The 22,826-nt window shown below is 37.4% G+C and overlaps 2 protein-coding genes across 2 annotated transcripts in view; one reads left to right on the forward strand and one right to left on the reverse strand.

Moving 5' to 3' along the window:
• The window catches only part of LOC117414921 (transmembrane protein 178B), a 153,326-nt gene extending 139,999 nt beyond the window's left edge, over window positions 1-13,327 (reverse strand). The window contains exons 1-2 of the mRNA XM_034024774.3: window positions 12,743-13,327; window positions 11,051-11,828 (exon numbers count right to left, since the gene is read on the reverse strand). Of these exons, the coding sequence (XP_033880665.1) occupies window positions 11,051-11,432 (382 nt within the window). The 5' untranslated portion in view covers window positions 11,433-11,828; window positions 12,743-13,327. The remainder of the gene's footprint in view (window positions 1-11,050; window positions 11,829-12,742) is intronic.
• Window positions 13,328-17,707: 4,380 nt separating this feature from the next.
• LOC117415163 (small ribosomal subunit protein mS33-like) lies at window positions 17,708-22,536 on the forward strand. Its single transcript, XM_034921946.2, has 3 exons — window positions 17,708-17,806; window positions 18,222-18,445; window positions 21,018-22,536. The coding sequence occupies exons 2-3, from the start codon at window positions 18,231-18,233 to the stop codon at window positions 21,121-21,123; spliced, it is 321 nt and encodes a 106-aa protein (XP_034777837.1). The 5' UTR covers window positions 17,708-17,806; window positions 18,222-18,230; the 3' UTR covers window positions 21,124-22,536.
• The last annotated feature ends 290 nt before the right edge of the window (window positions 22,537-22,826 follow it).

A 22,826-nucleotide genomic window follows, 5' to 3' on the forward strand; every position in this document is an offset into this window, starting at 1 on the left:
AACTCTGTGGTATATACAGCTATGGCTAAAAGTTGTGCATCACCTAGAATTTTAGGATCGAGACATCATTTTTAAATATATGAATATAATTTGCAACTTTTATTTAACATCATGTAATCAATGAAACTACAAAATTATATTGCAAAAGTCTACTGGAAGCCATAACAATAGGAAAGTATTTCATGTTAAATTTCAAAACCTGACATTTTTCAATTTTTGTCAGGTTTTCTTTAAGTATATGGAAAATTACAAAGCGGTATATAATGTTAATGTAACATTACTCAACAGGTTTTCTTCAACTTTATGAAGCAAAATTAGTTAATTCTTGGCCATAGCTCTAGATTGATCAATTCAACAAAAGCGTTGTCTTCTCACTGATGTAACTGTGTTACTGAAGAAACCTCTTTGGAAGTAAAGGTGGGGCCACGGCTGCTCTCCTTTATTCCTTTGGCATATTATATATTATATTATTATAAAGTAATTACGCACAGTCTAAAATCAATGGAGAAGACAGACAGACAGAGTGTGCAGCACATTTTCAGGTAACAATAGTCATAAACGTAGTCTAGGATAGAGTCTGGTCTAATGCTGTGCTGTAACTCAACCTGTCAGAGATTAATTACAGAGGACAAGAGGCTCTGGGGTTTACTTAGAACTGGGGTCATATCCAAGATGGGCTTCCTTTAGGCAAATTGACTAATTTAATTGTATATATGGCATATGTTACCATGGAAACAGAAAGCTTTATTGAAAAAACTATGTGAGCAATAACCCATGACCCACCTCTGGCAACCTGATATTTATTTTATACCATATGCTTGAAAATCTGAACCTATTTTTTGTTGTTGTTCATATTAGGCTCTTGGTTCTTAAGATCTACAACATCTAATCTTAAGATGCTTACCAGCATCCAATTTGTTTAAATGCTTCAGTTCATCACAGATATGCAACAAACAAACAACAAAAAAAAGAATAAAAAAAACACATTAGCAAAATACTAATTAAACATGTGTGGGTTTGTGGTTCGGGCCTTTGAGCCATCACACATTACACATCCTTAGTTTAAATGAACATTTAACTCCAGATAATACTTTAAGCACCTCACAGAGACCGACAGAGGCGAGGAGGCCATTTATACTAATGTATGGTGAGTGCATGGAATGAGTTACAAAGCTACGTTGTTGATAATGCTTCATGAATAAATAAGACAACATTCTGGGCTCAGTCAGTTACTGTTGCCTCTCTTATTCCCAGCACATCTCCACTCTGGCACGCACTTGCCGATTCTTCCTGAGCAACATCCAAAGAATCCGACCCTTCCTCACCAACTATGCTACCCAGCTCCTGGTCCAGGCGCTGGTTCTCTCTCGCCTAGACTACTGCAACTCCCTCCTGGCTGGCTTCCCTGCGTCCGCCACCCGTCCGCTCCAGCTCATCCAGAACTCTGCTGCCCGCCTGGTGTTCTCTCTGCCTCACTTCGCCCACGCTACTCCACTACTCTGCTCGCTCCACTGGCTCCTGATCACCGCTCGCATCCAGTTCAAGACTCTTGTACTAGCCTACAAATGCCTTGACCAGACTGCACCCAGCTACCTCCAGACCCTCATCTCTCCCTACACCCCCACTCGACCTCTCCGCTCCGCCTGCACTAGAAGACTAGCTCTACCTCCGCTACGCTCCCCTGCCTCCAGAGCCCGCTCCTTCTCCACCCTTGCTCCGCAGTGGTGGAATGACCTTCCTACAGATGTCAGGACTGCCCAGTCCCTGACCACATTCTGGCGCCTCCTTAAGATTCACCTCTTCAAACAGCACCTGTAGAACTCCTCTGTTTGTATCCTGGGACACTATCACCCTTCATTTAAATGTGCTTTATTTTGCTCTTATCTGCCCCCTATTTTACTGCATTTAATCCTGTACTTCAGAATACTGTAATCTGCCAAGTGTTTAACCTGTAGTACTCTGTATTTAATCACATTCTGATGTAACTATCACTATTTAATCATATCCTGATGTAACTATCACTATTATCTGCTGTATTATTGAATTGTGGTTTGTCACACTTGTACTTTGCTTGAACAAAAGTTATTGTATTTCTTGCTCTTATTGTATTACTTGTATTGTAACACTTGAAATGTATTTGCTTACGATTGTAAGTCGCCCTGGATAAGGGCGTCTGCTAAGAAATAAATAATAATAATAATAATAATACTGTACTAGGAGTTATATGAGCACTGATTTGCCAGAGGGTCAGTTTATGAACACAAGTAACAAAGTCAAGTAACAAACTGAAATGGAGAATAAATTTTGCACCCAGTCATTCTGCATTGGTAGAACATGTAGATCTCTGGAGATATTTTTCTCATTTTTGATGAGTGGACATCTAATCTTTTCAGAGAAATTTGTGATATCAGTTATTATTATTATTACTATCAAAGCCCAGCAGTTATTTTTTTAAATAATCTTATCTCCCACCCCTTAACGTGCTTTCATGCTTGTTACAAAAGTGATAAAGCCTCTTGTACTGGATCAATGGACCCAATTAAAAATGCCTGTGATTGAGTTGTTTGGTGTTCATTTTAGAGTTTGGAATTTGAGTTATTGACTTTTAAAAATATAACCCAATTCTGACCCCACCATTTTGATAACATATAAATATATAAAATCCAATTACTCTAGAGTAAATGCTACCACAGTTAACCATTTTAGTATGCAGTTGGCCCAAGGCTAAGAGATTGAAGGTTGTTCTTGAACAGGGTTTATGTTGCCGAGAGCTAGAGCTAGGCTAGATTCTGAAATGGGATACTTTGGAAATTAAAACATGTTTTTGTTTCTTTTTTCCAGCTAGTGCTTTCTTATGTGTACTATTATACCGAAACATTAATTACCTTGACTTAGATAACTATAATTTTACCTCAGAATTCAGATTTGTTTTTAAGTCATGAATAAATACTTGTTTCCATGTTCACTGTCAAATCTAGAACCCAGTCCCTTAAGTTTACCACAGTATATTGGCACGTTCATTTTGCAGTTTTTCTCATGGCTATACTATGCATGTACCATAGTTTACCAAGCTTTGCCATGTTGTTTAATATGCTTTACCATACCTTCACTATGCTTTACTACACTGCCATGCTTTTACTATGAGAAACTTTGATAAGGGTCTGTCCAGCAATCAAAGTATATGGGTAATGATAGATGGTTGCTCTAAAGAGCTGTACTGTCAAGAGACATTTCAAAGTGATGAAAATGTATTAGAAATGAAAAGTTCAACTTCACAATTATAAGGGAAGCAGTGGCAATGCTATTGAAGCTAACATGGTGTAGGGGATGGATTTTCAAACCTGCTTTCTGCCTTTATATGAATTAACATTGCATTTTATAAAATTACTGTCTATTTGTGAAGGGTATATTTTATTTGAAACATTGGTGGATCTAAATACCAACATCCTTCACTGAATAGAATGCTCTGTCATCTTATATATTTGCATATACAAAATGCATTACAGACACACACATGTAGTGTTAGATATTTGATGTTCAAACCCTTGGTTCTCAAAAGCAATTATAGCTAACAAATTAACTTGTTAAATCGAACCTGTTGTGCATGTCCATTCATTGTATTTGCATTAAATGCCCAATTTTTGAAAGAAACACATGCTCTAGTAAACATCTATTTTGTATTTTAAAACATGATATACGATTGAAGAAAACTTGGAGTGTGAAATTGTCTCTATCCCTTCAATGGCTTTTTCCCTATCATTAACTAACCAGCTGTTCCCCATTTGAATGAAATGGCCTAGGAAGTGCAATGCAATAGATACATTGACAATAAGGCACAGAAACTTTTTTTTTTTAAATGTAGTACCAGATATCATATTTTAAAATGAAAATACACGTTTGCTATCACGTGTTTTTTCAAAACTGCACATTAGAAACCTTTGTAGCCACTGGAAAGCAAACCAGAGAAGATTTATGGAATTATTTGATTAGCTAAAATCAGTTCTCAGTCGCAGTACTTAGATCCAGCACTGTTCAGATCAATTGAATAGAACCCCTGTTTCAGTGGTCTCAGTCAGAAACCATGCTGTTTACCTGGCTAAAACAGGCAACGTTCCAGGTGTAAATTACATTCACTGAAGTGGAAGAAACTCATTTGGTAAAAAAAAAAAAAAACACAGTAAATGTCTGTTGCAGTTTATGGTTTGTGGATTTTCCTCATTTGAAAAATAACAAAGCATCTTTCTCCAGAATAGCCCCTGAAGCCTTTTTGGATACTCATGAAACATCAGTAAGTTGGAATTGCTTGGGTACAGATGCACCTAACGATCAAGCACATTAAATCTGGGCAGCTTGAGACCTGGCTAGATGCCAAAGAAACCATCACATTTATCTAAAAAAAGTAGTATGACAGGGTAGCATCATGACCCAAGCTGTTACGGGCAGGAAAGAGACCCTGAGACAGAAAGCTGCAGTTTAAGCGCTAATGCGCACATTTATGAACAAAGAAAAAGGCACAAGGGCCAAATCAAAAGGTTAAACAAAACAATGAACTGTAGCCTGGGCATTAGCCCCCACTACCATATTGCTCAACAATACAAACATCACAGCACAAACTCCTCCACTAGAGGAAGGATTTCTGGTTCATTTTATACATAACCCTAATTAGCACCAATTACCTAATTGGGGGATGGCAACACCTGTGATTTGCTGGCAGGGATAGATTTAACCCCATCCCTGCCAGCCTCACATTCCCCCACACACTGTATACATTAAGAGCTTTCGCCCTGCTGCAAATAGTATTTTTATAACATAGATTTAATGTAACATCGTGCAGTGAAAAAGTCACAATTTTGAAATATTAGAAGAAACTTTGTGAAGTGAATGACAAACATTTTCACTAGAGGTCTTTCTCAGTGTCCTCTATATTTGCCAGGGCCATTTTTAACAGGCGGCCTTCATCTTCCCCATTCAAATGAACAGATGGGGAAATCAATAAAGAGGGGAAAGCGGTCTCAAGTAAGGCCTGATTCTTTTCTAAGAAGCCATTGTTCAGACTTTCCTCCTGCTGTCTGGACAGGGCAGTTTGAATCTGATCATGTAACCTGCCAGCTATTCTTTCAGAGCGTAACTCCAGAGCTGATGACAAAAGTTGTGGACTTTTCCATTTTTAATTTTTTACATCCACAGCATGTCGTAATTTTATTACCCCAGCTTTTACCATTGACTTTGTAAAAGACTGAGATTCTGTTAATTCTATTTTAAAAACAGGATTTAAAATGACAGCCAGGTTCCTCTAGCAGCCAATAAAAATCAATTGGCCCCTCACCTCTTTGAACCCTCAAAGTCTGCCAAGCCCTAAGCAGACTCTGATAAAATGGTGGCAGGTTGGGAGAGTTGACCTGGGCACTCTCTAGGAGGAAAAGCTGTTTATCCAACTCCAACCCTCCAGCCTGATGCAGTAAAAGCAGAGCCACATCAGTCCAAGGAAGTTTCTCATTGTTATACAGTGGTTTTTACTGTTTGCAGCCTGAAGGCTCTGTGTCTACTGGATAGGTCCATCAAACCCTGCCCCCCTTCTTCTAAAGGCAAAAACAAAACACATTGCCTCAACCAATGTACCCGTCTCAAAAGAAACTCAACAACTCTCTCTGGATTTCATTTAAAAGGTTTTTTGAGGCTGCATACATATAAATATATGCCAGGTTATTTATAATTAAAACCCTTCCCTGATAAGAGATATTTTGTAAAATCCAACACCATTTCTGCAGGTACCCTTTTATTTTCTCCAACAGCCCCTCCCAGTTTTTCCTAACTGCCCTCTCATTCCCCAAGTACACTCCCAGATACTTCACCTCCACCTGGCTCCACTGCAATCCACCCGGCAGAATCTCTGTTATGTACTGCACTCGGGACCTCACCAGCGCCCCCTACACTTTGACATTCAGCAGCTCAGCCAGCTGCTGTTTTTTGTTCTTGAGTTCTTGAATCGACCTGCTATTGGGGTTGGACTGCAGAGCTCCCTGAAGCTCTAACATGTCCATCTCCAGCTCTTCCAGAGCCTCAGTCATCCTCTTTGTGACATTAGTAGTGTACTGCTGATAGAACAATCTGATCTGCACCTTCCCCACATCCCACCACTGAGCCAGGGAAGTAAAAACAGTCTTTTGCTCTCTCCACCTTTCCCAGAAAAAAACTCCTGCATTTTTAAGGTATCTTTTAAGAGCTGAGTATTAAAATGCCAGTAGGATTTTTCTGGCTTTATCAAAGGTACCATTACACTTAATTTTAAAAGGGAATGATCAGATAACCCAGTTGGGGAAATAAAACACTTGGTGACCAAATTAAAATGCTGTTTAAAAATATAAAAACAATCTAACCAGACCAAGGATATATTATTATTACAGTATTTGACCCATGTATACTGCCTTATTGAAATGTTAAAATTTCTCCATACATCAGTCAAGTCGTGTTTATTTAAAATCAAAGAAAGTTCTGTGGCGGACTGAGTGTGTGGTTCAGGATGATTACGATCCTCCAAATGATTAAGTGCATGGTTAAAATCACCGGCTAAAAACACCTTATCCTCGCCACTGCAGCCATCTAAAACTTGATCTAGCATCTTAAAAAACAGAACCCCCCTCTCTCCCATCATTCAGGGCATATATGTTTATAAAAACAAACCTGTTACCCAAATCTCTACTTTTACTTTTAAAAGCCTCCCTTTCACCAGTTCAGTAACATCAGGGTTATCCTGAAAAAAACCTGAAAAAAACCTGACAACAACACCGCCACCCCAGTGCTTATACTGAGCCATGACTAAAAACAGCTTCCCTCTTCCAGTCTCCAAACTTGGTTTTTAACATCAGTTTGTGTTTCTTGTAAAAAGAAAATAACTTTTATATTTTTTTGATCAAGATACTCAAATAAAGCAGCTCTCTTCAAATCATCCCTGGACCGATTAATATTGAAGGACCCAATTGTGACCGAGTTCATCTTAAGAAGAAAAGGAAATAGACAATCCATTTAAAATCAATCTTTTTTAAAATGGTTTACTGACTTTACTAATCAGACGCCAATGCTCTTGCTCAGTGAGGTTGGAGCCTGCCACTTTCTGTGACGTGAATCGTGCTGCTAATAAAAACAAAGAAATGTTTGGTGATTCTTTGTGATTTCTAAAAAATCTTTTATGTTGCTGACACTGTAGCCAGTTCCAGAGAAAGCAGAGTCTGATGCTTGAGTCAGTCAGACTTGCCTTTTCTTCGCTGTCTATCTCAGAGCTCTCTTCAGGAGTTTTGCTGGCAACGCTAACACTCCATGGCACTGTCAGCTCACTCTGCTCAGACTCTGCAACACTTTCCTCAGTAATATTGGCTTTTTTCTTTGCAGTACAATCGTCTACCCTTTTCCTCTGCCTTTTCTTTTTCGGCGTTTTAAACTGAAACTCCTCCCCTGCTGTTACCTGTTTTTTTTGCTGAATTTATTTTGCTTTCTACTCTCTCTGTTTGATTGACCTCTACAGACTCGACCAAACACTTTTTTAAAGCCCTAGACCCAACCACATTCTCTGTTTGATTGCTACAATCCGGTTTCTCACTGTCAGTCACTGCTTCCACAGCGCTACCCACAGCAAGAGCTGACAATTTTCCAGCATTATTTCCTGCCTCCTCACTGCCCTGTTTTTCAGTTGCTGTCAGCTCGCTCATGCTCGCCTCAGTACTTCTCTCTTAGTCTAGTCTCTCATTCCCATGAGTCTCTATCTGTCGGGTACTGCTATTACCTGCATTTGCAGGGTCATTGGAACTGCTCCCAGCTTCCTTCCCCTTCTCTCTTTCTTTGAGCTTGCTCTTTTTCCCCTTCTTCTGTTCCCCCTCGCTATCCTCTTTTTCAGGACAATTTTTAATAAAATGCCCCTCTTTCCCACAAACAAAACACTTCATGGCCTCTGTAGTTGCAAAAATAATATCATTATTTCCTCTATTTTAAATTTGAGGGCTACATTTGACTCTTGATCCATGTCATTTAGAATCATATTTACTTGCCTGCAGAAAGAAACGATGTGTTTCAGTTTAGGAGATTTACATCCCAATGGGATTCTCCTCGGGCTTGAAACTATTTGCCTGTGTCGGGAAAGTGCATTCTCTATCACATCATTCGTTAAAAATGGAGGAACATTTGAGATGATTACCCTTGTGGATGGAAAGCCAGAGGTAAAACAATAATATATGTCTCATTTACCACAATTCCCTTCTCAGCAGCTTTAGCAACGAGATTAATTTCAGTCAGAAAAACAACAACTGACCCATTCATTCGAGACGCAGATTTAATATTTTCTCACCCCACAACTAAAAAGAAACAAAACCCTCCGTTATAATTTTCACCCCATGACGATGACTAAAGTCAGCTAAAATTTTAGAAAACACCCAAATAAACCAAACACTAAATAATACTTATATCCCCAAAAATAAAAACATAAACCACATAGAACAAAACAAAAAACAATCGCTCACCTACTCTCTTCACACACTCTCCTGCAACAGCACACACTCCTCACACTCCCAACATACACCAACAGACAGGGGGAGTAGATAGATAGATAGATAGATAGATAGATAGATAGATAGATAGATAGATAGATAGATTGATTATATAATGTAATAATATTTTAAGAAAAAAATACTCTGACCTTAATATGAACTTTGCATTTGACAAATACACCAATTATTGCTCATAGAAATGTTCTCTCAAACAGTCTGACAAACAGCTTTTCTTTATTGCGTATTACATGACTTCTTTCCTGCTGATGTTCCACGTGCGTCCGATAAAGTGCAAGTGTGCCAAATACGAGTTATATTTGTCAGCTGTCAAATCTCAAAAAACATATTATTAGAACAATCGTTTTCTGATAGTCTCTTCACTGTTTACTAATGTTGTAACACATTAGAGTGTCACTGGGGATGCCTGGACTGGAAGTAAATGCAGTTTAACATGTAAAGTGGAGATGCTTATAAAGATGACTCACTGCTCACTACCTCAACATTTGGAATAGCAAACTTTTTTTAATGGTTCTCAAATATTTTAATATCTATATTTGTTTACATTTATTTTATTATTTTATGAGTGGTTCTGGGTTCTGTTACTCCAGTGATTAATTATTTGTCTTTTCTCCCTTTTGTACAAACATGGAGCTTGCATTGAAAAGCCTTTCATTGAGAGCAGACAAAGCTGACTGGGTTGAAAGCACATATTACCATATGATTTGAATAGAATGAAGAACGTTGTTCAGTGCATGACTTCCAGTGAAGCTCAAAGCATGCCCTTAGTAAGAAAAATGTAAAAGAAAATCTATCCCTATCAAAAAACAGATATGCCGTGCCACACAGTGTGTATCTGAAGACTGCAAGTGATATTACTCTGAAGTGCTGCTTGGGTTAGGAACGCCATTAACAATGCTAAATCTAATTGATTCATATTTTTTCGCTGGGGTGCTTTCTTTGCTCACTATATTATTTGTTACAAATATTTGAATATACTGTTTATTATTATTATTATTATTATTATTATTATTATTATTATTATTATTATTATTATTATTATTATTATTATTATGTATTTATTTCTTAGCAGACGCCCTTATCCAGGGCGACTTACATTTCAAGTGTTACAATACAAGTGTTTGATTACCTTCTTTCTAAAACATTTAGTGTGTGTTTTGTATGCATATGTCCATGTACTATATATATATATATATATATATATATATATATATATATATATATATATATATATATATATATATATTGTAAATGTAATCTCTCTGTTATCCATTCCATTCCAAATCCTGGACACTGCAGTTTTGATAAGCACACTTCACAAAGCCACCCATTCACAGCACAGCACACACTGCATAGCATTATATCATCATGGGAAAAGAATGTGAAAGCTTCTGAATTACTGTGCACATTTTCCATCGTAAACTTTTACTTCCTAGTATAAAAATGTTTGACATCTTTTTTGAACAGTTTCAAAGATGATGAAGGAATTAGAGGCACTAATGACTGAGCAATGGTCCATTAAATTGTAACATCTTGCACTCTTTTTTTATAGGACTTAGGAAAATAAAAAATGCAATTCACAAATGCTGAATGGAAATATGTTATCTGAACAGTTGGACATAGAGACATAAGGTGATTTATCATATAAAACGTATCAATTTTAGGTGGTCTCTTAAGTGGTATTTATAATTAAGTTTGGCTGTTTATTTTTATCTTCTGATCTTTGAAAAAGCTTCATGCAGACACTGGAATACATTTCCCAAATGACTGCAGACAAGAAGAGGGTGTCATCTCTTCTATATCCAAATATAAACACTCCTTTGAGAACTAAGGTAATATAAGTAGCATCAGCAAAATCCAAACAAACAGCTGCTGAGTGCCCAATCACTGGCCACCCTGCATAAAACATGTGCCTCCTGACACACATCAGTTAGTCAGTGGCTGCTAAAATAATCTGTGATGCATAATCAGCATTTTACTTTACAGTGCAGTATGTACACTTACTAGTATATATACTGTATATGTGTGGAGTAGTGGTTAGGGCTCTGGACTCTTGACCGGAGGGTTGTGGGTTCAATCCCCAGTGGGGGACACTGCTGTTGTACCCTTGAGCAAGGTACTTTACCTAGATTGCTCCAGTAAAAACCCAACTGTATAAATGGGTAATTGTATGTAAAAATAATGTGATATCTGTATACTGTGAAATAATGTATAATGTGATATGTTGTAACAACTGTAAGTCGCCCTGGATAAGGGCGTCTGCTAAGAAATAAAAAATTATATATATATATGACTGTGCTTACATTGCTTATTTTATTGGCTCTATTAAACAAATGGCATAACACACTAAAAAAAAAACAATCAATAATATTAAAAAAAAAAAAAACTGTAGCAACTTGTCACCAATAAACCATGACTGGGAAATATAGAAGCAGGCAGATTCTTTGTACTAAAAGTCGCAAAAGAAACCATAGAAGCACAGTTGGTAAAAGCCTTACCTTTGGCGATGAGGTCCTCCATATCCTGGTCGAACCCTAGTCGATGGCATTTGGTCCAGAGCCCCATGTTGGTAGAGTTATATTGCCTGTTGCACTCGTCTGCAGCGCTCATGGCAAAAAGCTGCCTCCGATTTCTAGCCAACAGCAATTTCTCTTCCCAGCGGTCCAGTCTCGATCTGCTAGCCCTCAGTGGAAGGCTGTTGTTGGGGATGTATATAAAGCCCGGGTCGTTCCTCCTGCTGCTGAAGCTCTTGCATCTTTCCCTGTATCTCTTGGCGTCTGTTTCGTACCAGTGATCGGAGCAGATAGCCACTGTCAGCATGCCCAAGGCGCAGAGGGCGAGAGAAAGGCCAGCGTAGAGGAGTAACTTTCCTGCAGCCATGGTCAAGCCGCATCAGCACCACCGCAAACCAGACAGCTCCTTTGCGTGCACTCGCATTCAATTATTCAGTGCATCACAACCTCGGGACCGATAATAATGCCATCATTCGGGAAATAAATACATTGGTGAATTAAAACAGGATGTGTTAATCAAACCCGTGTTTGATCTGTGGCTCTGTGAGCTGTATATATAACAAAGAAGAGTATTGCAGCTATGTGCAAGCGTTTATTTAGAGTTCGGCGCCCAAGGAAAGCTGCGTATCTCACTCACGTTTAAAATCCACTTGGTGTATTTTTCAGCGAGCTCGTCTGAGTTAGCAGGCAGATGGAATTGAAAAATCCACACATATGGGCTGTTTGAATAAATACTCCATATATCAGTTTGAACGATCGGCACCTTTAAACAGAGAGTGGGAGAAAAAAAACAAAAACAATATACAGCTGATAAGAGCAAATGCTGTATGGCATAAGTGTTTATTTATTTTTTTGCTGATGTATTTTCGGGGAAGGGGTGGGGTGCAGGTTTCGGAGTGGGGTTTAAAATTCCGCACCAAAGGTCTGTCACATGAATTGATTCTCAGCCTGTACCCAAGCTATTTGATTAATGTTAGGTGGGTTGTCTACTGCAGTAACCCGAAGCAGGGACCGTAGAGTTCACAGCAGACAGTGTAGATTGTTTCCAGCGTCAATGTTATTGAGCAAAAACGGATGTATCTTTTGTTGATCTAGTGATATTCAACCACCCCACCCCCTTCCCGTTTTGGTTATGCAGCAGAAGGCTCAGCATCCCATCAGTTCTCAAGCATGTCTGTTTACACCGGGACACCAACACTATGAAAATACACCTACACACACACACACACACACACACACACACACACACACACACACACACACACACACACACACACACACACACACACAGTGCTGCATGTATGAATTGGTCATACAAGCTGCAAACAGTTTCATTTGATCCCTATTTTTTAAAAATTCAGCCGACCACTATTTTTTGTAATTTAACAAATTATGATCAGCCACCACAAACGAGAAAAAAAACCAACAGCACATGCAATTTTACCTGTAGTCTGAATCATAACCATATTTTTAGATAGGTTACATACATTAATATTAAATCAACACTTAACCACACAAGGGTAACGGAATCCAAAAGGTATGATTAAAGTATGTAGCAAGATAGATAGATAGATAGATAGATAGATAGATAGATAGATAGATAGATAGATAGATAGATAGATAGATAGATAATGTTAAACCACATATTTTTGTTTATTAAAACTAGAAATCACTCACCAAATCTTGACGATTTCACATAAGCCGGTCATTTATTGTCTTACTATGTCTAAGCTATATACAGATATATAGATTTTGTGTTTGTTTTGTTTTTTCTAGAAACGTCAACGCTGCTTGTAGGAAAAGCCCTGTTTGTTAAGGAATGAACTAAGAACGGTATTTATTTTTTTTAACAGACAGCTTGTTTACAAACCGACCAGCTTACTCGTTCATTCCAAGTGTCAGACTGTGAAGCCTGCATTAACTGATTCTATTTTGTTTGATTTGAAATCTATATACCGACAACAACAGTTATATTTACAATATCTTATCCCCTTATCCTCACACTAGCGTCCATAAAATAAATACAGTACATTGAAAAAGCTGTCTATTCCTATGACGTACAATTACATTTGTAAACCTCCCTGTTCATCCGAGATAGACCAATAAACCATGGAGTTTCTGTTTATAAAACAATACTCCGTTCTGGTGTCTAACTAAAACAATATCCCTCCTCTTTCTGCCTTGCAATTCATGTTGAATTGTACAACCCAGACGTTTCTAACCAAGAAGAGCCAGTGGGTGATGTCATTGTGACAACGTGAGCCTCATCTCTTAAACTACCTTCTTAAAGCCACATACTGCATCAGCATCCAAAAAGAAAAGAAACAACAAAATGCCATAGCTGGTTAAATTTTAATTAGTGGGTTCGAAAAATGTGGTGTGATAAAAACAAGGAATCAAATATTTATATAGGTCTGTAGGTCCAGTTCCCGTGCACATACAGTATGTTCTGTGTTACTTAATAGTCATGAATCACTGTTACAGTGTATTCATGAACGGACAGACTGTCAGTACTGATCCCCTGTTCAAAAGTCTTTACACCCTTGAGTATTCTGGTTCATTTACATATGTTTTTTGTATCTCAAGAGGTACTTCACAAGCGAACTGAGTTTACAGTACCTGTTGGGTCAAAGAAGAGCGTCAAAAACAGTTATTATTATTTATTTCTTAGCAGACGCCCTTATCCAGGGCGACTTACAATCGTAAGCAAATACATTTCAATTGTTATAATACAAGTAATACAATAAGAGCAAGAAATACAATAACTTTTGTTCAATCAAAGTACAAGTGTGACAAACCACAATTCAATAATACAGCAGATAATAGTGATAGTGACATCAGGATATGATTAAATAGTGATAGTTACATCAGGATATGATTAAATACAAAGTACTACAGGTTAAACACTTGGCAGATTACAGTATTCTGAAGTACAGGATTAAATGCAGTAAAATAGGGGGCAGATAAGAGCAAAATAAAGCACATTTACATGAAGGGTGATAGTGTCCCAGGATACAAACAGAGGAGTTCTACAGGTGCTGTTTGAAGAGGTGAGTCTTAAGGAGGCGCCGGAATGTGGTCAGGGACTGGGCAGTTATATTACATACACTGTTAATACAATTATTACAATAATATACTTTTTTGCAATAAATGGCTGTACATCCGCTTGATTCATGGAGGGTACTGTATCTTTACATTTCAACACAAAGTTAAGCTTTTTTTATAAAGTTAAGCAGGTTGCCAAATAAAGGCCTTATTGACTTATCTTTTGCCTGTTTAGTGTTTGCTTTCTAGAGATCTACTGGAAACAGTATACAGTAGTTCCATGTTCCACGATTTTAGAGAATAAGATGGTTGTGGTATTGATTTTTGTTTTTCATTCACAAATCTGTGCAAATAAAGTCACTTTATACCATCTTTAATTTCTGCCACCCCTGTGACTGTGAGTTAGACACACAAAAAAGGCAGAAATTACAGCTGCATTCCACACGTGGTCATTTTTTATTCACCACAGATATTCAGCTTTTAGAAGAGGCTGAAGAAGGACAATTGTTGTGCAGTAAGAATTGTAAATAATGCTGTAAGCAGAATTCATAATAAACACAGCAACTCACAAAATAGGATGCTAAACAAATACAAATGTAATATATTGAAAATGTAAATATTCCATGATTCTGTGAGTTAAAATATCCACCAAAAATCTATACCAATAACCACCCCATAACCATAAATGCAGTCTTACTGAAACCTTAGGGCAGGGCAATGAGTTAACGATTTTTAAATTCGCTGTTTGGGGACCTATGCCCAACAGAGGTATGCTCTCTATCGGTCTACTTTCAGAGATGATGTGGCAAAGAAACTGTATTGTAAAAAGGAAAAGTTAGAATTATGACGTTGATGATGATGATTATTATTATTTGAAGATATTTAAGCATCATAGATCCACTAAGGTGCAACATTTCATGAATGAAGCCAGACCTTCCAGTGAAATATAGCTAAGACACCATTTTGATTACCAGTATTGGGATTCATACATCAACATATTTGCTCTTTTTCAAAAGGTGTCCGTTTTCTTACAGAATGTCTTGCAGGCCTACAATCCACTTGAAGCTCATTGCCCAAGTACTGGTAGGGTTCAGGAATGTGACAATGATGATGAATAGAAACTCATTCTTATATACTGAACAACAATGGTTTTAGTCTCGTATGTACTTCAAATTTTATTGTAAGGTAATAAAGTTGGTGCGAACACATTTTATTTTATATTTAAGAAGCTTGTTGGAAATATTATAGGTGTTTCCTGTAAAAAATATTAACAGGTGTTTCCCTTTCTTGTCATTTTGATTGTGCTTTTCTGATCTAAAACCAAACTTATATTTGTTATCCATACCCCCTTGGAGCTGTAGGTAGTAGCAAGAGGATGCTGTTTAGTTCACAGAGTGACAATGTGGCTGGCAGAAATCTTTAAGAAGGGAAGAATCTGCCAGCATCATAAACTAACTAGGTAATGTAAACAAACTGGTAAACCAACAATTAATGGTTTTGGACAAAGCACGGAAGACTAAACTATAGAAGAATTCATCCACCCCAGGAATTAAACATGAACATGATTGTGCAACATCGCATCTTTAACAGTGATTAACTTGAGAAGATGAATACCCATTTTAGTTCAGATACTGTAAATTTTAGGTATTGTTTGTTTCAATGTATTTTTCATATTTTCTTAGGTGTATGACTTTCAATATAAAAGTCTGTATCTCCACCTAGTGGGAGCTTTGGTTATAACATGTTTATAATAATACTGTAGCGTGCACGGGGGAAGGCAGCAGCAGGGCTGGTAGGTGACGTAATCACATAAGACCGATATATGCTCCTTGCAAAGGAGCAGGTGTTACAGGCGAATTCTCACCACAGGCGAATTCTTACCCCGTGAGAATTAACCTAGGCTAAAACTCACCCCCATGAGTTCTGTCCTAGGCTAACCCTCACCTTGTCAGGCCAATTCTCACCCCCAGGGCTGTGAAGGTTTTGTGAGATTTTAGCAGTCAGAAAGACAAGAGTATATGTGTCCTTAGTGTAATTAAACCTTTTTGTTACGTTAATTAAATTAAGATTTATTATGTTTTATTATTTTAATTTAATTTACTTAGTATCCTTAATTTTAGTCACAGAGTGAGATTCGCTGTGTCATGTGTTTTATTGATAGTAACTTTTAAATTGTTATATTTTAATATGTAGTACATTATCTATATATGGACAGTATTAAACTTTTTATTGTGTACTTCATTGGAATATGATATCCTTTTATATCCTCTGTATCAATGAACTTGCAGTCTTCTTGGATATGTCTGTCTTTGCATGGAATAGACAGAGTGCTTTCCGTTATTTAGGAATTATATATATGTGTGTGCGTGTGCGTGTGTGTGTGTGTGTGTGTGTGTGCGTGTGCGTGTGCGTGTGCGTGCGTGTGCGTGTGCGTGTGCGTGTGCGTGTGCGTGTGCGTGTGCGTGTGCGTGTGTGTGTGCGTGTGCGTGTGCGTGTGTGTGTGTGTGTGTGTGTGTGTAATCTACATGTTGTCCAGGCTTAAACGTTGCTTATTTTGTCTACATCAGACTTTTTTCCCATATGTTTTACAGTACATTCACAAATATATGTCCTACTGCTGATTAGCTTAGGTTAGTTTTCGTACAATGAAAACGATTATGTTATGTACTGGGGTGAGAATTGCCCCCGTGCTAATGTTCACCCTCCCAGAAGAGTACTGGGTATGAATTGGCCTGACGGTGAGGATTAGCCTAGGACAGAGCTCAGTTGGGGTAAGAATTAGCCTGGAACACTGCTCTTTTGTACAGCGGTATCGGCGCTATGCTTTAGTGCGAGAGGTCTCGGGTTCGCGCCCGCCCTCTGCCTGTGTGTGGATTGCCTAGCCCTGTGTGATGCGCGTTAACCGAGATCGCTAGTACAATCTTAATAATACTAATACTGGCGGTCTTTGTCGACCAGTGGGCTCTAAATGGCGTGCTGTGACACCCCCCACCACCTCCTGTGTTTTGAACTTTTAATTTACAGACCTTTTAATCGGTTGTTTCATTTAAAAAATAGATACATGTTTTTTTTAGCATCCTCTTTTTGAAGACGATCCATTTAAAAAAAATATTCACAGACTAATAAATTACTTAAAATGACTAAATTCCTAAACTACCACTCCTATTATTAGTAGTCGTAGTAGTACATAAGACCATAAACTTTCTTAGGTTCTTATGTACTACAACGTCTACTAATAATAGGAGTAGTAGTTTAGGAATTTAGTCATTATAAGCCATTTATTAGTCTGTGAAATATTATATCAATTAAGCTAACCGTTTTCTTAAAGTTAGCATATTACAAAGGTGTATTTTTTTTTTTTTTTTTTTTAATTCAGTGTTAAACAAACCATTAAACGAGTTTCTGTCGCACACAACCGAAATTACACACTTTACAATAGCAAATAAACACATTTCGAAGACTCCCAGGCACATTCGGCTCTGTGATATCAAGGGAACTGAGGTCTATGTTATTGCGGTCTTGGATTTACCAAGATTGCCCGGGTACAAGCGAGCCAAATTCTGCAATGCCCTGTATGATTGTGATACCCGGAACTTTCCTTAACGGGCGGAACCAAATACAAGAAGGCTTTTGTTTTTATCAGAGCAGATTTAGCGATCGAACCTCTATCACCACTGAGTTTCAATAAGGTCAATTGTGAGTAATGATATCATCTTATTTCTTGCAATATGTTTTTTTAAAAAAAATGTAATTGTGTTTTTATTTTCGTTAAAAAAGCATGCTAGAGGCTTAGATCGAATGCATAAACTGGAGGGACACGTGAAAATGTATTCTTGATAGTCTCCATTGAAAATACTGGAATTTACATTTTTTAAATTATGGGAACATTACAAACAAAAAGGTTTATATATATATATATATATATATATATATATATATATATATATATATATAAACAGAAAATATGAGAGCGTATTCTTATATAATGACCGCGGCATTTTTTTTTCTAACATTATTATTATTATTATTATTATTATTATTATTATTATTATTATTATTATTATTATGTTACCTAAGTAATGTTGTCTCCTTGTTTATGTGTCCTGCGCAGCTCAGTGAGATGTCGACCCTCTCGAGCTATGCAGTTCGCATGGCTCGCCTGAGCGCACGCATTTTTGGAGAAGTGGCACGGCCCACGGATAGCAAGTCGATGAAGGTGGTCGAGCTGTTCAGAGAGCAGCCCATGGCACTGAAGAAGGAGGTGTACGACTGGTATCCACAGCACAAAACTTATTACGCGCTGACCAGGAAGCTTAGATTCCTGGGGCTCTTCAGGTAGGAATTAGGGTGTTTATTGAAATAATTGTGTCAGAGACGTGAAGATGAACTAACATTGAGAAACGAATTTAAACAATCTAAACCCATATGGTTATTGCCTAGTGGTTGCTGTGATGGATTATGATAATGTAAATATACTCATTAATATTGTAATACATATTAAGACATTTCTGAACTTAAGTACTTTTTTTTTAAACAGTCTAAAAGCATGAAGATGTGAACTGCAAGTTTTTTTTAATTTATTCTATTTAATTTCATTCCAGTACGAGACAGGAATTCAATAAATAAATAAATACATAAAGTAATAAATTGTACAGGGAAATTGACAATGTTAAATAACAAACTGATCTGAAGAACTGAAAGTAAAACTAAATACATTGAGAAAATATCAGGTCTCTTGCTGAGTTACTGTATACAAAACTGTAAATAGCATTAAAGGAAGATTATACATTGTAGTTAAAGTTGCTGTTTAAATGGCTTAAAGACTACTTTCGTTATTTCAAGAATGGATTGTTTTTTTATCATCCTGTGTACAGTAAATGGTTCTTTCTTCAAATTACACGTCTTCCACATGGAAACCAGAACAGTTTGATCGAGCATTAATTAAAACATTCTCTCTACAATGGCCACTGCTAGTACAAGACCGAAATCCTCAGTAATGTGTAATCCTTTTATTTGCACTGTCTACAAAATGCAGCTTAAATACTTTAATAGCACAATGTCCTTGATTGAGCACATTTAAAGAAGTCACTACACACAGCTACCTCCACATCTTCTGTATGCAGTGTGCAAGCTAGCCTGCTTCACCCAAGAAAATGTTAAACTTTGGGGTTTCTTACAGTGCAACTGTTTAGTTTTAGTTATGTAGCAAAAACAAAGTGAATATAAAAATAATGTTAAAATGTCATATTTTATACACATAACATTCAAAAGTGCTTTACCAGTGTTCTTGCAAACACCTGTACAAGCAAATGAGACAATTGTGTGATTTTTATGTTTCATGCTTCATTTACTGTATCGTGATACGTATCATATCGTGAGCCCCGTATCGTGATACTTCTGTATCGTATCGCAAAGACACTGCCGATACCCAGCCCTACTGTCTGCCCGAGAAACGACAAATAAAAACGTTACTGCCTGATTTCGAATCAGCCATGACATACAGGCAGCCATTTTCAAAGAAGCAGGAGTCATTGCTTGTGATATGTCAACTAATAAAGAGGACTCCTCCAACTAGGAGGATGAAGACTAGGAGAGATTTCTTGTAACAGGCATGTTAATTTTGAGTATTCCTTTGTATAAACCGCTCATGTATGCGTAATTGAAGTTCTATCTTTGTAAATACATCTTTATTCAAGGGCGTCTTAAATTCGAAGGAGTACGGTAAATTAGCAAATATCATTGTTTGTTTGCTTTTGAGAGATCTGGTTTAAAAAATTGATAATAAAAAGGTTTAAAAAGGAAGTGCTGTACTTTATCCTATTTGGATAAAGTATCGGACTGGAAAGGAAAAATTGTAATGTCGGACCTGGTCCGACATAGAACTGCAAAGGGTTAATCGTGATTAAAAGTACGATTGGATTACCAAAACGAAATCTGGATCACAGTAATCCCGATTGCATTTCGATGTTTTGAAAAACTCAATTGCAGAATGTAATCCAGATCAAATGCGCTAATCCGATCACCCAAATTTTGAAAAACCGGCCGCAGGTGATGCTCTGATCTTTGTAGACCGATGACCTCTAGTGGTCAGCACACTGGTACTGCAGTCTATTTTACCCACTTCGTGTATAGGGGAATAATGCTTTACTATGTCGTAAGCTAACATACTTCCCTTCAGTTACTTTGCCACAGTATATATAATATATACAGGGCCGTAGCCAACCATGAAAATTGACCGAGGCAGTTGCCCTTGCTCCCCCCCCCGCCCAAGTTTTTTTTAAATGAAGAAAAAATATATGAGCACATTGTTATATGTTTATATGTTGTTTATTTAAATAGAAAAGTTAGTTACAGGTTTTTTTTTTCTTATGAATAAGATACTATTATATAATTGAGTACCTGAGGTTTTAAATTTGCAGGACCTGTGTGGTTTTGTACAGATACAAATAAGTAGCTTGCTCTTTGCAATGTTCAAATTTAATATAAAAGAACATAAGAAATACAGCAAAGCCAGAATATTTGTTGTAGACACTATACTTAGTTTGAAATCCTAATCTATCAAACAATTCATTTTAACAGTGATGCCTTTATTCAAATAATGAGAACACAAGAGTGCTTGCATACATAAAGTTTTGTGTGATATTAATTATAAAATCACATTCAGCAATAAAATTAGCTTAAGTGGGTTGACAAGACGGAGAGAGTTTAGCTGTGTGAGTTGTAATCACATCATTCCATTGAGGGTTGCAGCTCGAGCTTCTCAGCTGACCAGTCGATTTGATTGGCTGTTTGGCTGTGTTCTGATTTATATTCATGAATATGCATTCTACTTCTATTAATGTGATTGGCAAGTTGGCTCTTTTGAGCAAACACTTTACATATAATGTTTTTTTTTTTTTTTAAACAGAGATGAACATGAAGATTTCAAAGAGGAGATGAGGAGACTCAGAAAGCTTCGCGGGAAGGGGAAGCCAAAGAAGGGAGAGGGAAAGAGAGCTATGAAGAAGAAGTAACATGGATATTATATTGGAAATGGGCCCCCGAGATGCCTGAGATTCACATTTGGGGAGATGGACCCTAGAATTGCAGTCATGAGGCTGTGTTGAAATACCACTCCGCATCAATGGCCTAAAAGTGGCATGATCAAAAGATTCAAGCTTGGACAAATATGCAACAGAACATTTCTTTGAATTTATTCAGAGGCAAAAATGATTATGTTTGTCATTTATACATGAGTATACCAAAATGGTATTCTAAAAGGAAACAGCCCTTCGTAAGACACCGGATTATATTAATTGTAAAAGCTAATCGCTAAAATAAAATGTATTATTATTATTTGTTTAATTAGCAGACGCCTTTATCCAAAGCGACTTACAGAGACTAGCACGTTCTGCAGCATGGAAGAGTGTTTCTTTCATTGTAACCTGTGTTATATTCTACATTTTGTTCAGCATATTTCAAGTTAGTCATAACATTTTATAAGTAACTTGAACTGCAACTGTTTGAGAGATGAAAACAAGTACAAAGGTCTAATTAAGCAAATTATTAGTTCAATTAAGGGTCTAGTTAAGTAACTGAGAGCTCAGTCGGAATGAAAGCCAGCAGACACGGGGTCCCCAGGACCGAGTTTGAGAAGCCCTGCTCTAGATGTATCGGTGATCTTTTTCACATTTATAATCATTGATGGTTCTGAGTTCTCATGCTCCAGTATTTCATTTTAATAATTCTCTGTGTCACATTCCACCTAGCATTATTGGAGTATGTAAAAACTTTCTTTTGAGTGCTCCCTGATTCCTGAGAGCGTAGATAAAGGGACATTTAGAACAGAAAATAGGGAATCTGGAACCAACCATGTTGTTGAAGCTGACACCCTGGGATCCTTCAAGAAGCTGCTTGATGAGATTCTGGGATCAATAAGCTACTAACAACCAAACGAGCAAGATGGGCCGAATGGCCTCCTCTCGTTTGTAAACTTTCTTATGTTCTTACGTAATGCTCTGACCTTTCAACTGCAGTGCATTGCAAATCCTGAAGCAGTTCCAGTAGCTGCCAGCAGCAACCTTAACAGCATTAAGCAATTCAAATTACAAGTGTAATTTACAAAATTAAAAAAAGAGTGAACAGTTTCATTCATGGACCAAGTAAGTATCCGCTATATGATGTTGTGAAAGACGCAAGCGGCTGCTTTGTGATTGCTTACAGCAACTCTGGGTTCTGTAATGCAGCCCTGATCTATAGTAATATTATGAAGTTGGAGGGGCCAGCAGAGTTGAAGGGTCACAGCAATGTTTTATTTGAATTGGGATGTACGCAAAATATTCTGATAGAGAAAAATTAATGAATTGCTTCACATTAATTATATAAAAATCCTGAAGACACATAGAAAGTTGTTCAGTAAGCTGTTGTAATAAATACAGCCTTGTAAACCACAGTGTTAGTTGGAGTACTTTCGAATATAGTTCAGGCTATGAAACCCTGCAGGCTGTGTGGTCCAGTGGTTAAAGAAAAGGGCTTGTAACAAGGAGGTCCCCGGTTCAAATCCCACCTCAGCCACTGACTCATTGTGTGACCCTGAGCAAATCACTTAACCTCCTTGTGCTCCGTCTTTCGGGTGAGACCTAGTTGTAAGTGACTCTGCAGCTGATGCATAGTTCACACACCCAAGTCTCTGTAAGTCGCCTTGGATAAAGGCATCTGCTAAATAAACTAATAATAA

Source organism: Acipenser ruthenus, chromosome 7, assembly GCF_902713425.1.
Source record: "Acipenser ruthenus chromosome 7, fAciRut3.2 maternal haplotype, whole genome shotgun sequence".
NCBI classification, from domain to species: domain Eukaryota; kingdom Metazoa; phylum Chordata; class Actinopteri; order Acipenseriformes; family Acipenseridae; genus Acipenser; species Acipenser ruthenus.

Bases quoted from the DNA above. Each gene is read 5' to 3' on its own strand.
- LOC117415163 (XM_034921946.2), top strand. From the start codon at position 18,231: ATGTCGACCCTCTCGAGCTATGCAGTTCGCATGGCTCGCCTGAGCGCA. The intron at 18,446-21,017 runs GTAGGAATTAGG...TTTTTTAAACAG, and splicing joins AGATTCCTGGGGCTCTTCAG to AGATGAACATGAAGATTTCA.